This window comes from Ornithorhynchus anatinus, chromosome 2, assembly GCF_004115215.2.
Source record: "Ornithorhynchus anatinus isolate Pmale09 chromosome 2, mOrnAna1.pri.v4, whole genome shotgun sequence".
Lineage (NCBI taxonomy): Eukaryota > Metazoa > Chordata > Mammalia > Monotremata > Ornithorhynchidae > Ornithorhynchus > Ornithorhynchus anatinus.
In genome coordinates, this window is record NC_041729.1 from 166549043 (window position 1) to 166561620 (window position 12578).

Sequence of the window (12578 nt, forward strand, 5' to 3'; positions counted from 1 at the left end):
ACGCTCAGGAGAGTCCGGTGGACCACTCGACGGACACGTCCCCCCGGGGGCCGGGGGCCGGGGGCGGGAGGGAGGGGGCCGGGCGGGAAGCGGGCGAGGCCGGGGGGCCGGGCGCCGACCTCCGGCCGCCCCCCCGCACGCAGACTACAAAGCCCTGGGCGTCCTGAAGCGCCAGTTTCCCCGCGTGCCCGTCGTGGGCCTGACGGCCACGGCCACCCGCGCCGTCCTCGGGGACGCCCGGAACATCTTGGGAGTCCACAACTGCCTCACCTTCACCGCCTCCTTCGACCGACCCAACCTCTACTACGAGGTACCGTGAGGCCTCGCCGCCCGCCCTCCTCCCCTCCCCTCTCCCACCTGCCCTCCTTCCTGCCCTCCTGCCCTCTCTCCTCCCACTTGCCCTCCTTCCTCCCCTCCTGCCCTCCCACCTGCCCTCCTCCCTTCCCGCCTCCCCTCCCGCCCTTCCACCTGCCCACCCTCCTACCTGCCCTCCTCCCCTCCCGCCTGCCCTCCCGCCCTCCCACCTGCCCACCCTACCTGCCCTCCTCCCCTCCCACCTGCCCTTTCACCTGCCCTTTCACCTGCCCACCCTACCTGCCCACCCTCCTACCTGCCCACCCTCCTACCCGCCCTCCTGCCTGCCTTCCTCCCCTCCCACCTGCCCTTCCACCTGCCCACCCTCCTACCCGCCCTCCCGCCCTCCCGCCCGCCCTCCCGTTAGGTCGCGCTGCTGGTCGGCGGCTTTAGGTCCCCGCCTGCCGCCGGGCAGAGGGAAATGATGATGATGATGATAACGATGATGATGATAGTAATGGTATTTGTTAAGAACCGGGGGAGATAATAAGGATGATGATGGTATTTGTGATTTGCTCGTATTCAGCCCGGCGCTCAGAACGGTGCCTGGCACGTCATAAGCGCTTAACAAAAACACCATCATTCTTATCAGTACTATTATTATTAATTATCATCTGTATAACGAGGCTCGAGACCGTGAGCCCCGTGTGGGCCGGACCGTGTCCCGCCTGATTCCTTTGCATCTCCCCCAGCGCTTAGAACAGTCCTTGGCACCTAGTAAGCACTTGACACCATTATTATTATAATTATGACTCCTCATAATAATAATCATCATCATCTGTATAACGAGGCTCGAGACCGTGAGCCCCGTGTGGGCCGGACCGTGTCCCGCCTGATTCCTTTGCGTCTCCCCCAGCGCTTAGAACAGCGCTTGGCACCTAGTAAGCACTTAACAAACACCATTATTATTATTATCACTCCTAATAATCATCATCATCATCATCTGTATAACGAGGCTCGAGACTGTGAGCCCCGTGTGGGTCGGACCGGGTCCCACCTGACTGGCACCAGTGCTTGGCACGTAGCACGTGGGCTGGACCGTGTCCCACCTGATCCCTTTGTATCCCCCCCCAGCGCTTAGGACAGTAAGCGCTTCGCAAATACCAGAGTGGTGGTGGTGATGATGACGATGATGCCCCCCCCTCAGGTTCGGCGGAAGCCCCCCAGCCCCGAGGATTTCATCGAAGATGTGGCGAAGCTGATCAACGGGCGATACGCCGGGCAGTCAGGTCCGGGAGGCCAGCGGGCCGGGGCCGGGGGGGGGGCGGGTCCGAGTCCCGGGGCATTAGTGGCGCGGTGTGTCCCCCCCCCCCCCCAACCCCCCACCCCCACGCCACCACTTTTCCCTCCGGGCGGCGGCCGGACCCCCGGCTCTGCCCCTCGTCTGCTGGGCGACCTTGGACAAGTCGCCTCGCTTCCCCCGGGCCTCGGTTCCCTCCTCTGGAAAAGGGGGATGGAGAGCGGGAGCCCCACGGGGGACGGGGTCCAACCCCTTTGAATCGTATCCTTCCCGGCGCTTAGGACAGCGCCCGGCACGTAGTCGGCGAACTGCAGATCCCTTTTAAAAAAAAAAACCACGAGCCGCAGGGGTGTCGGGGGCTGGGGTCGGACGTGGAGAATCGGAGTGACGGTGGCGATGGAGGTTGTTAAGCGCTCACTGTGTGCAAAGCGCCCTTCTAAGCCCTGGGGGGGGATACAGGGTGATCGAGTTGTCCCATGTGGGGCTCCCGGTCTCCATCCCCATTTGGCAGATGAGGTCGCTGAGGCCCGGGGAAGTGAAGTGACTGGTCCAAGGTCACCCAGCAGACGAGTGGCAGAGCCAGGATTAGAACCCACAACCTCTGACTCCCAAGCCTGGCCTCTTTCCACTGAGCCCCGCCGTTGGAGCCCGAGTTTTTCTTTCCAAGGAGACTTGGCGAGAGGCAGCGGCGCCTAGTGGAAAAAGCCCGGGCCTGGGGGGGGGGTCAGAGGACCTGGGTTCAGATCCCGGCTCTGCCAATTGCTTGCTGGGTGAGCTTGGATGAGTCGCTTCACTTCTCCGGGCCTCAGTGACCTCATCTGTCAAAGGGGGACGAAGACCGGGAGCCTCACGGGGGACGACCTGATGACCCTGCGTCTCCCCCGGCGCTTAGAACGGTGCTCGGCACATAGTGAGCGCTTAGTCAACACCATCATCGTTACTTTTCCCTGGGGATGAAGACTGTGAGCCCCACGTGGGGCAGGGACTGCGTCCGACCCGATGGGCTCGTGTCCACCCCGGCGCTCGGTACAGTGCCTGACACGTAGTGAGCACTTAATTACCGCAATTGGGACGACGATCTCCGTTCGTTCGTCCAGTGGTATTTACCGAGCGCTGTACTAAGCGCTTGGAAAGGACAATGCGGCAACGGACAGAGACGATCCCCGCCCGACAACGGGCTCACGGTCTAGAGGCGGGGAGACGGACGGCAAACCGAAACGAGTGGACGGGCATCCGTGGCATCAAAATAGATAAAGAGAATTATAGGTCGATACACATCATCAATAAAATGAATGGAATGATAAATGATAAGCAGAGGGAGGGAGTCGGGGCGACGGGGAGCTCAATAAACAGCACTGACCGTAGGAAACTCGGCGTGGCTCGGTGGAAAGAGCCCGGGCTCGGGGGCCGGAGGTCACGGGTTCGAATCCCGGCTCGGCCACCTGTCAGCTGCGTGACCGTGGGCGAGTCGCTTCGCTTCTCTGGGCCTCGGTTACCTCCTCTGTAAAATGGGGATTAACTGGGAGCCTCACGGGGGACGACCCGATGACCCCGGATCTCCCCCGGCGCTTAGAACGGTGCTCGGCACAGAGGAGGCGCTTAACGGATACCGACCTTATCACTACGTTCAAGTCATCTCTGTCCGCCTCCCCCGGCCCCTCACCGCGTCTCCCGACCGCTTCGTACAGAGCTCCGCACCTAGTAAGCGCTCGTTAATGCGACCGCATGAATGAATCTCTCTCTCTCTCTCTCTCTTTGGTTTTTTTGGTCTTTTCGGCGGCAGGAATTATTTACTGTTTCTCTCAGAAAGACTCGGAGCAAGTGACGACGAGCTTGCGGCAGCGGGGAATCGAGGCAGCTGCCTACCACGCCAACATGGAAGCCCAGGACAAGACCAGAGTCCACAAGAAATGGTCGGCCAACGAGATCCAGGTCAGCCGGCCCCTCTCCCCGCCCCTCCGGGCCCAAGACTGACCTCTCCCCAGCCCTTAATAATCATGTTGGTACCCGTTAAGCGCTCACTCTGTGCCGAGCACCGTTCTAAGCGCCGGGGGAGATGCGGGGTCATCAGGTCGGCCCCCGTGGGGCTCCCGGTCTTCGTCCCCATTTGACAGACGAGGTCGCTGAGGCCCAGAGAAGCGAAGCGACGCGCCCACGGTCACACAGCTGACAGGTGGCAGAGCGGCATTCGGACTCATGATCTCTGACTCCCAAGCCCGGCCACTGAGCCGCGCTGCTTAGTACTCGCCCTGCACGCAGGAAGCGCCCGGTCAATGCTGCCTTCTGACCCGTCGATAATAATAATAATAATAATAATAATAATAATGACGACGGTGTTTAAGCGCTTACTATGTGCCCAGCACCGGGGGGGGGGGGGCTCACGTCCCCGTTCTTAATAATGATAATCATGGTGGTATTTGTTAAGCGCTTACTATCCTTACTAGAGAAGCGGCGTGGCTCAGTGGAAAGAGCCCGGGCCTGGGAGTCAGAGGTCGTGGGTTCGAATCCCGGCTCTGCCATTTAGCTGCTGTGTGACCGGGCGAGTCACTGGACTTCTCTGGGCCTCAGTTCCCTCGTCTGGAAAATGGGGACGAAGGCCGTGAGCCTCCCGTGGGACCCCCCGATGACCCCGTCTCTCCCCCCAGCGCTTCGAACGGTGCTCCGCGCAGAGTAAGCGCTTAACCAACGCCAACGTCATTATCATTATCATCATGTGCCGAGCACCGTTCGAAGCGCTGGGGCAGATAGGGGGTGATCGGTTTGTCCCACCTGAGGCTCCCGGTCTTCATCTCCATTTTCCAGATGAGGGAACTGAGGCACCGAGAAGCGAAGTGACTTACCCGGAGTCACCCAGCTGACAGGTGGCGGAGCCGGGATCGGAACCCATGACCTCCGACTCCTAAGCCCGGGCTCTCTGCACCGGGCCACGCTGCCGAGCGCCGTTCTAAGCGCCGGGGCGGATACAGGGTCATCAGGTCGTCCCACGTGGGGCTCACGGGCTTCCTCCCCGTTTTCCCCACGAGTCACCGAGGCCCAGTGAGGTGACTCGCCCCAAGTCCCCCAACTGACAAGTGGCGGAGGCGGGATCGGCACCCACGACCTCTGACTCCCGAGCCCGGGCCCTTGCCGCTGAGCCGCGCTGCTCCCCGGCCTGCCCCCCGCCGCCCCTCTGGACCCCGAGCTCGGCGTCGAGGGGCACGCGCCCGTCGATTGCCACGCCGCCCTCTCCCCGACGCGCGGCACAGTGCTCCGCCCGCAGAAACCCCTCCATCAAACCCGAGCCCCGCTTCGAGGGCGAGCCCCGTGCGGGACGGGGACTCGGGGACCGTCTCCAACCCGACCGCTAAATTCCGGCGCTCGGAACAGCGTCTGGCCCGTAGTGAGCGCCCGACAGATTCGCTTTAAAAAAAAAAAAAAAAAATACGACCGCTTGAGTCTTCCGTCCGTAGCTGGAATTTATTTCTGGTCCCGTCTGTCTCCCCCTCGTTCATTCAGCAGTATTTATTGAGCGCTTACTAGGTGCAGGGCACTGGACTAAGCGCTCGGGACGGACAGTTCGGCCACAGAGGCAGCAGTTCGGCCTCGAGACCCTCAGCTCGGGGCGGGCAGGGGGTGTGTGGGTTTATCGTTTCATCGTCCTCTCCCCGAGCGCGTAGTACAGCGCTCCGCGCCCAGCAAGGGCCCGGTAGACGGTGCGCCCGTGGCGCGCGGGGAACGTCGCCGTTTATAGAGTTGCGTCTCACTCTCCCGAGCGCTTAACGCAGCGCTCTGCACACAGTGAGCGCCCCGTAGATACGAGGGAATAAACGGGAGGGATCGCACAGACGGAAGACGGAACGGTCGGCGGCCCCCGGAAGGAACGGTCCGGTCCGAGCGTCGCGACGGTGCCCGGTAACCGTGCTGTTTAAGCGCTTACTATGTGCCAGCCGCCGGGCCGAGCGCCGGAATAGGCGCGAGCCGGTCAGGTCGGACCCGGTCCCCGTCCCCCGTGGGGCTCCCGGTCTTCATCCCCGTCTCCCGGATGAGGGAGCCGAGGCCCGGGGAAGGGAGGTGACCCGCCCGAGGTCTCCCGGCGGACAGGACCTCCTGAGTCCCGGGCCCCGGCCCCGAGGCCGCGCCGCTTTCCCGACCTCCGCCTTCCTTCCTCGCAGGTGGTGGTGGCCACCGTGGCCTTCGGCATGGGGATCGACAAGCCCGACGTGAGATTCGTGATTCACCATTCGATGAGCAAATCTATGGAAAACTATTACCAGGAGAGCGGCCGGGCGGGTAAATCACCGTCGTCGTCGCCGCGGCGCTGCTTAAGCGCTTACGGTGTGCCAGGCACCGTTCGAAGCGCTGGGGGAGACGCAGGGTCGACAGCCCGGACACGGCCCCCGTGCCCTATGGGGCTCACAGCCTTCATCCCCATTTTCCCCATTAGAGAATGATAATTAATAATAATGATAATAAGGGTATCCGGTAAGCGCTCACTAGGTGCCAAGCACCGTTCTGAGCACCGGAGGAGACGCAAGGTCGTCAGCCGGGACACGGTCCCCGTCCCGTATGGGGCTCGCAGCCTTCATCCCCATTTTCCAGATGAGGGAAAAGAAGGACAGATAGAACAATAATAATAATAATGATAATAATAACAGTGACGATGCCATTCGTTAAGCGCTTTCGATGCGCCAAACACGGCTTGAAGCGCTGGGGGAGACACAGGGTCGTCAGCCGGGACACGGTCCCCGTCCCGTATGGGGCTCGCAGCCTTCATCCCCATTTTCCAGATGAGGGAAAAGAAGGATAATAATAATAATAACGATGCCATTCGTTAAGCGCTTTCGATGTGCCAAACACCGTTCGAAGCGCTGGGGGAGACGCAGGGTCGACAGCTCGGACACGGCCCCCGTTCCATATGGGGCTCACAGCCTTCATCCCCATTTTCCCCATTAGAGGATAATTACGATAATGATAATGATGGCATTTGTTAAGCGCTCACCATGTGCAAGGCACCGTTCGAAGCGCTGGGGGAGACACGAGGTCGTCAGCTCGGACGCGGCCCCCGTCCCGTAGGGCGCTCACAGCCTTCATCCCCATTTTCCCCATTAGATGATGATGATAATAATAATAATAATAACGGTATTCGTTAATCGCTTACTATGTGCCAAGCTCTGTCCTAAACAGTGAGGGAGATACGGGGTCATCGGGTGGTCCCGCGCGTGGCTCAGACTGGGAGCTCACTGTGGGCAGGGATTGTCTCTCTTGATTCCTTCCTTCATTCAGTAGTATTTATCGAGCGCTTACTAGGTGCAGAGCACCGGACTAAGCGCTTGGAACGGACAAATCGGCAACAGATAGAGACGGGCTCAAGGTCTGATCGGGGGAGACGGACGGACAGAAGCAACAGCGATAAATAGAATCGAGGGGATGAGCGTTTCATTAAAACAGCAGCAGTAAGAGCACTGTACTAAGTGCTTGGAAAGTACCATTTGGTAGTTGGAAAGTACAGTCGGGATAGTTAAGTGCAAAGCTCTTCGCTTGTCTCCTCGCCCACACTCTTCCCCACTCCGAGCCCTCCCGTCTTTTGACCCTGTCCGGTTTTCTCAGCTCCCCACGCCCCGTTTAGTAATAACGTTGGTATCTGTTAAGCGCTTACTATGTGCGGAGCACCGATCTAAGCGCTGCGGGAGGATACAGGGTCACCGGGTTGTCCCACGGGAGGCTCCCGGGCTTCATCCCCATTTTCCAGATGAGGTCACTGAGGCCCAGAGAAGTGAAGTGACTCGCCCAGCTGACGAGTGGCAGAGCCGGGATTCGAACCCATGACCTCTGACTCCCGAGCCCCGGCTCTTTCCACCGAGCCACACATTTAATAACGTGGGTATCTGTTAAGCGCTTACTACGTGCGGAGCACCGTTCTGAGCGCTGGGGGAGATACGGGGGAATCGGGTCGTCCCACGGGAGGCTCCCGGGCTTCATCCCCATTTTACTTTTGAGGTCACTGAGGCCCAGAGAAGCCAAGTGACCCGCCCACAGTCACGCAGCTGCCAGGTGGCAGAGCCGGGATGCGAACCCACGCGTCCAGCCCCAAGCGGCCTCCCCTCGGCGACCCAGCGGACGCCCTCGACACCACCCTCCCTTCTGAAGCCAACGGGCTGGCTGCCCCGTCCCTCCGTCCACCTCGGGCCCCGGCTCCCCGGACGGTCGGCCTCCTCGACCCGCGGAGCCGCCTTCGGCCGCTCTGGCTTCCTCCGTGCTTGCTTTGACTCTGCCCTCTCCCCCGCCCGCCGAAACCCGCCCGTCGCCCTCGCCGGTCGTTCCGGACGCTCACCTCCCTCCTCGGGCCCCCGTCCCCCCCCCCGATCCCTCGCCCCCAACGCGCCGCCCGCCTACTTTAGTTTGACGCCATCGGGCGTCAGCTCCCGAAAATCTCCCCCGCCCCACTTCAGTCCTTCCCCCTTCCAGCCCCCTCTTCCCCTCTCGCATCTTTCCCAGCAGGATGCGTAGAGGAGCTCTCCCGCCTCCTCTCAAGAGCCACCCCCTCCGCCGGCGCATCCGCCCCCGTTCCTTCGCCCCTTTTCAAAACTCTCGCCCCTTCCCTTCTTCCCTCCCTAACAGCCTTCTTCAACTGTTGGCTCTCCCCTGGCTTCTTCCCCGCTGCTTTCCCACGTGCCCACGTCTCCCCCATCCTAAAAAAAAACCCTCCCTCGACCCCAGGATCCCTCCGGTTTTTGCTCCATCTCCCTCCTCCCTTCCTCTCCAAACTCTGAGCGAGTCGTCCACACCCGCCGTCTTCATCTCCTCTTCCACAGTCCTCTCCCGGCCCCCCTCCGATCCGGCTTCCGTCCCCTCTGTTCCACTGAAACGGCCCCCTCGAGGCTCACCTTCCAAATCCGTCCATGTCTACTCCACCCTCATCCCCCTCCACCTCCTGGCCGCCTCGGACGCCGCGGCCCACCCTCCGCTCCCGGAGACGTCCTCCCGCCTGGTCCGGGCCGCCCCCGGCCCCTCCCGGTCGTCCCCCTCCGTCCGCGGCCGCTCCTCTTGCGTCTCCTCCTCCGCGGGGGTCCCTCGGGGCCCGGCCCCGGGTCCCCTTCCCTTGTCCATCTCCGGCCGCTCCCTCGGGGGACCCGTCCGCTCCCGCGGCTTCCGCCCCCGCCTCCACGCGGACGATTCCCAAACCTCTCCCTCTCCGGCCCCCGGCTCTCTCCCTCCCCGTCGTCTCGCGTCTCCTCCCGTCTTCAAGACAGCTCCGCTCGGCTGTCCTCCCGTCACCTCAAGCTTTATACGTCCAACACGTTCCTTATCTTCCCACCCTGACCCTGTACTGCCTGTGGACGGCACCACCATCCTCCCCGTCTCACAGGCCCCCAACCTTGGCCTTATCCGTGACTCGTGTCTTTCATTCAACCCACATTTTCAATCCATCCCTAAATCCCGTCAGTCCCCACTTTCACAAGCACGGCTAAATTCCACCCTCTCCTCTCCATCCCGGCGGCTCCCACGTTAATCCAATCCCTCGTCCTCTCCCTCCTGGATGACGACATCGGCCTCCTGGCCGACCTCCCCGCCCCCCCCCCCCGTCTCTCCCCGCTCCGGTCCGGACTTCGCGCCGCCGCCCGCGTCGTTCTGCCACGGAAACGTTCGGGCCCCGTCTCCCCGCTCCTCGAGACCCTCCGGGGGTTGCCCGTCCGCCCCCGGCCCCCGGCCCCGTCCTCCCTCCGGTCCCTTCCGTCCTCCTCCCTCGCCCGCCCCGCTCCTCTCCCGCCGACCTCCTCCCCGGGCCTCCGGCTCGCCCGGCTCGGCCCCCCCCCCCGGGCCCCCGGCCCGGAATTCCCACCCGCCTCCGATCCCACGGACGATTCCCCTCCCCTCCTTCAAATCCCTGCCGAAGGCCCACCTCCTCCGAGAAGCCTTCCCTGACTCAGCCCCCCTTTTCCTCATCTCCCCCTCCCTTCCACGTCGCCCTGACTCCCTCCCTTTCTTCATCCCCCCTCCCGGCCCCTCACCACTGATGTCCCTGTCGGTCATTTGTCGATTTCTCTTCGTGTCTGCCTCCCCCCCTCTAGACTGTAACTTCACTGTGGGCGGGGAATCTGTTTACTGTTGTACCGTCTTCTCCCAGTCGCTTAGTACAGTGCTCTGCACGCGGTAACGGCTCGGTAAATACGACTGAACGAACGAATGAAATGACTACGCTCTGGGATAGATACAAGATCGTCAGATCTTCGTCCACGGGGAGGGAGAACAAGAAGCGGCACGGCCTAGCGGGTAGAGCCCGGACCTGGGAATCGGAAGGACCTGGGTTCTAATCCCACCTCCGCCATTTGTCTGCTGGGTGACCTTAGGCAAGTCGCTTCACTTCTCTGGGCCTCAGTTCCCTCCTCTGAGGTGTGAGACCGTGAGCCCCACGTGGGACGGGGACCGTGTCCAACCCCATTTGCTCGGATCCACCCCAGCGCTTAGTACCGTGCCTGGCACATAATAAGCACCTAACCAATTCCATAATTTGTAATAATAATAATGTTGGTATTTGTTAAGCGCCTACTGTGTGCCAAGCACCGTTCTAAGCGCTGGGCTGTGTCCCACGTGAGGCTCCCAGTCTTCATCCCCATTTTACAGATGAGGTGACTGAGGCCCAGAGAAGTGAAGTGACTCGCCCACAGTCACACGGCTGCCAAGTGGCAGAGCCGGGAGTCGAACTCATGACTTCCGACTCCCCCGCCCGGGGTCTTTCCACTGAGCCACGCGGCTTCTCTGAATTATTATCGTTATAATTAACAAGGATTGAATCCCTATGCTCTCGATGAGAAAACTGAGGCCCAGAGAAGCTAGGTGACCTGTCCAAGGTCACCCAGCAGACGAGCGGCGGAGCCGGGATCGGAACCCAGGTCCTCCGGCTCCCGGGCCCGGGAATCCTTCCGCTGAGTCTCGCCTCTTCCGTTCCAGACTTGGGTCGTTCCGTGAGCGCGGGAAAATGATTAATATCTGTTATGATTCCAGGGAGAGTCTTGTGCCGTTGAAACGTAGGGGCCGTGGACTCTCCTGAGAGAACGCCTACCCGCTTTATTTCTATTATACGGATGAGTTGCACATGTTCTCCCTTTCCAGTTGTTTTTTAGAGGGATCCTTTTTTTCTCTTTTTCCCCCGCCACGAGCCGTGAGATCCTAAAGTTTCCCTCTCGGATGCCTCCCAGGTCGAGACGACCAGCGAGCCGACTGCATCTTGTATTCCGGCTTTGGCGATATTTTCCGAATCAGTTCGATGGTGGTGATGGAAAGCGTGGGTCAACAGAAGCTGTATGACATGGTTTCGTACTGCCTGGACGAGATCAAGTAAGCTTCCCAAACTCTCCCTTCGCGTCTCAGTCAATCATGACGATCGTCCTCGTCACGGGGGATTTGCTAAACCCGATCCTAAGAATAACAGCAGTAATGATTACGAACCGCGGGGTTCGCCCCGTGAAAACTCTATGGATAGTCATCCCAGAACGACGACGGATATGGAAGAAGAAAAAGAACATTCGTGGTGTTGGCTTAAACCCGGTAATAATTGCCATAATGAGCACTTTGGTAATTGCTCAGTGAAAAAGCCGATGGCTATTCATAGCAGAATGACTAATAATATAATAATAATATTATATAATGTTATATAATAATAATATAACAATAATAACATTTATTATTAACAAATACCAACATTATTATAACCGTGGTTTTTGCTAAATGAAAACTCTAGATAAACATATCAGAACGACTACAGATGTGGCAGAAGAATCATAATAATTGTGGTGTTTTCTAAACCCAATAATAATAATAGCAAAAAGAATAATAACCGTGGTGTTTGCGAAACGACAGCTCCACGGATAAACGTATCAGAACGACTATAGAGGTGGCGGAATAATAATAATAATCGTGGTATTTGCTAAACCCGCTAATAATAACAATGATCATAATAACCATGGTATTTGTTCAATGAAAACTCTATGGATAAACATATCAGAATGGCTATAGATATGGCAGAATAATAATAATAATTATGGTGTTTGCTAAACACAATAATAATAGCGATGATCATGATAACCGTGGTATTTGTTCAATGAAAACTCTATGGATAAACGTATCGGAATGACTATAGATATGGCATAATAATAACAATTAATATAATAACAGCAACGATCATCATAACCCTGGTATTTGCTAAATGAAAACTCTACGGATAAACATACCAGAATGACTACAGATACGGCAGAATAATAAGAATAATAATAATTGTGGTATTTGCTAAGGCCCAGAGAAGTGAAGCGACTTGCCCCAGGTCACCCAGCGGACACTTGGCGGAGCCAGGATAGACACAGGTTTCGTTCGGTCGTATTTACCGAACGCTTACTGCGTGCGAAGCACTGAACTAAGCGCTAAAACGCTGCACAAGCCCAAGCTGATCAGGTTGGACCCGGTCCCACGTGGGGCTCCCAGTCCCCATCCCCATTTGACAGATGAGGGAACCGAGGCTCGGAGAGGTGAAGCGGCGCGCCCGAGGCCGCTCGGCAGACAAGGGGCAGGATTAGAACCCGTGACCTTCTGATTCCCAGGCCCGGGCTCTACCCGCTAGGCCGCGCTGCTTCTCAGCATGCTGCGTAGTAGTCTTATTAAGATCATTATTAGGATCATCATTACCGTCGGGGAGGGGGGGCGGGGTGACCCGGGGCCTCGGTCTCTCCGCGTCTCTCCGCGTCTCTCCCCGTGTCTCTCCGCATCTCTCCGCGTCTCTCCCCGCGTCTCTCCGCTGTCTCGGCCCAGGTGCCGCCGGGCTCTGATCGCCCGACACTTCGACGAGGTCTGGGCCTCGACCGCCTGCAACGGCATGTGCGACAACTGCCGACGGGAAACGCGTGAGTGCCCGGCCGTTGGGGGGCCCCGGGGGGGGGGGGGGGGCCCCGGGGGGCCTGAGGGCCGCCAGCGGGGTGGGCGACCGAGGCGGCGGGGGAGGGGGTGGGATGGGCTA

At 59.5% G+C, this 12578-nt stretch overlaps 1 protein-coding gene across 4 annotated transcripts in view; it reads left to right on the forward strand.

The window, feature by feature from the left end:
* Nucleotides 1-12578, forward strand: part of RECQL (RecQ like helicase) — a 29815-nt gene that overhangs the window by 12224 nt on the left and 5013 nt on the right. For 2 of the 4 annotated variants that reach the window (XM_029058298.2, XM_029058299.2), the window contains 6 exons: nucleotides 144-310; nucleotides 1502-1583; nucleotides 3378-3526; nucleotides 5746-5863; nucleotides 10771-10909; nucleotides 12374-12465. In XM_029058298.2, coding sequence (XP_028914131.1) covers nucleotides 144-310; nucleotides 1502-1583; nucleotides 3378-3526; nucleotides 5746-5863; nucleotides 10771-10909; nucleotides 12374-12465 — 747 coding nt within the window. The remainder of the gene's footprint in view (nucleotides 1-143; nucleotides 311-1501; nucleotides 1584-3377; nucleotides 3527-5745; nucleotides 5864-10770; nucleotides 10910-12373; nucleotides 12466-12578) is intronic. The other 2 variants (XM_029058301.2, XM_029058300.2) reach the window with 1 other exon arrangement.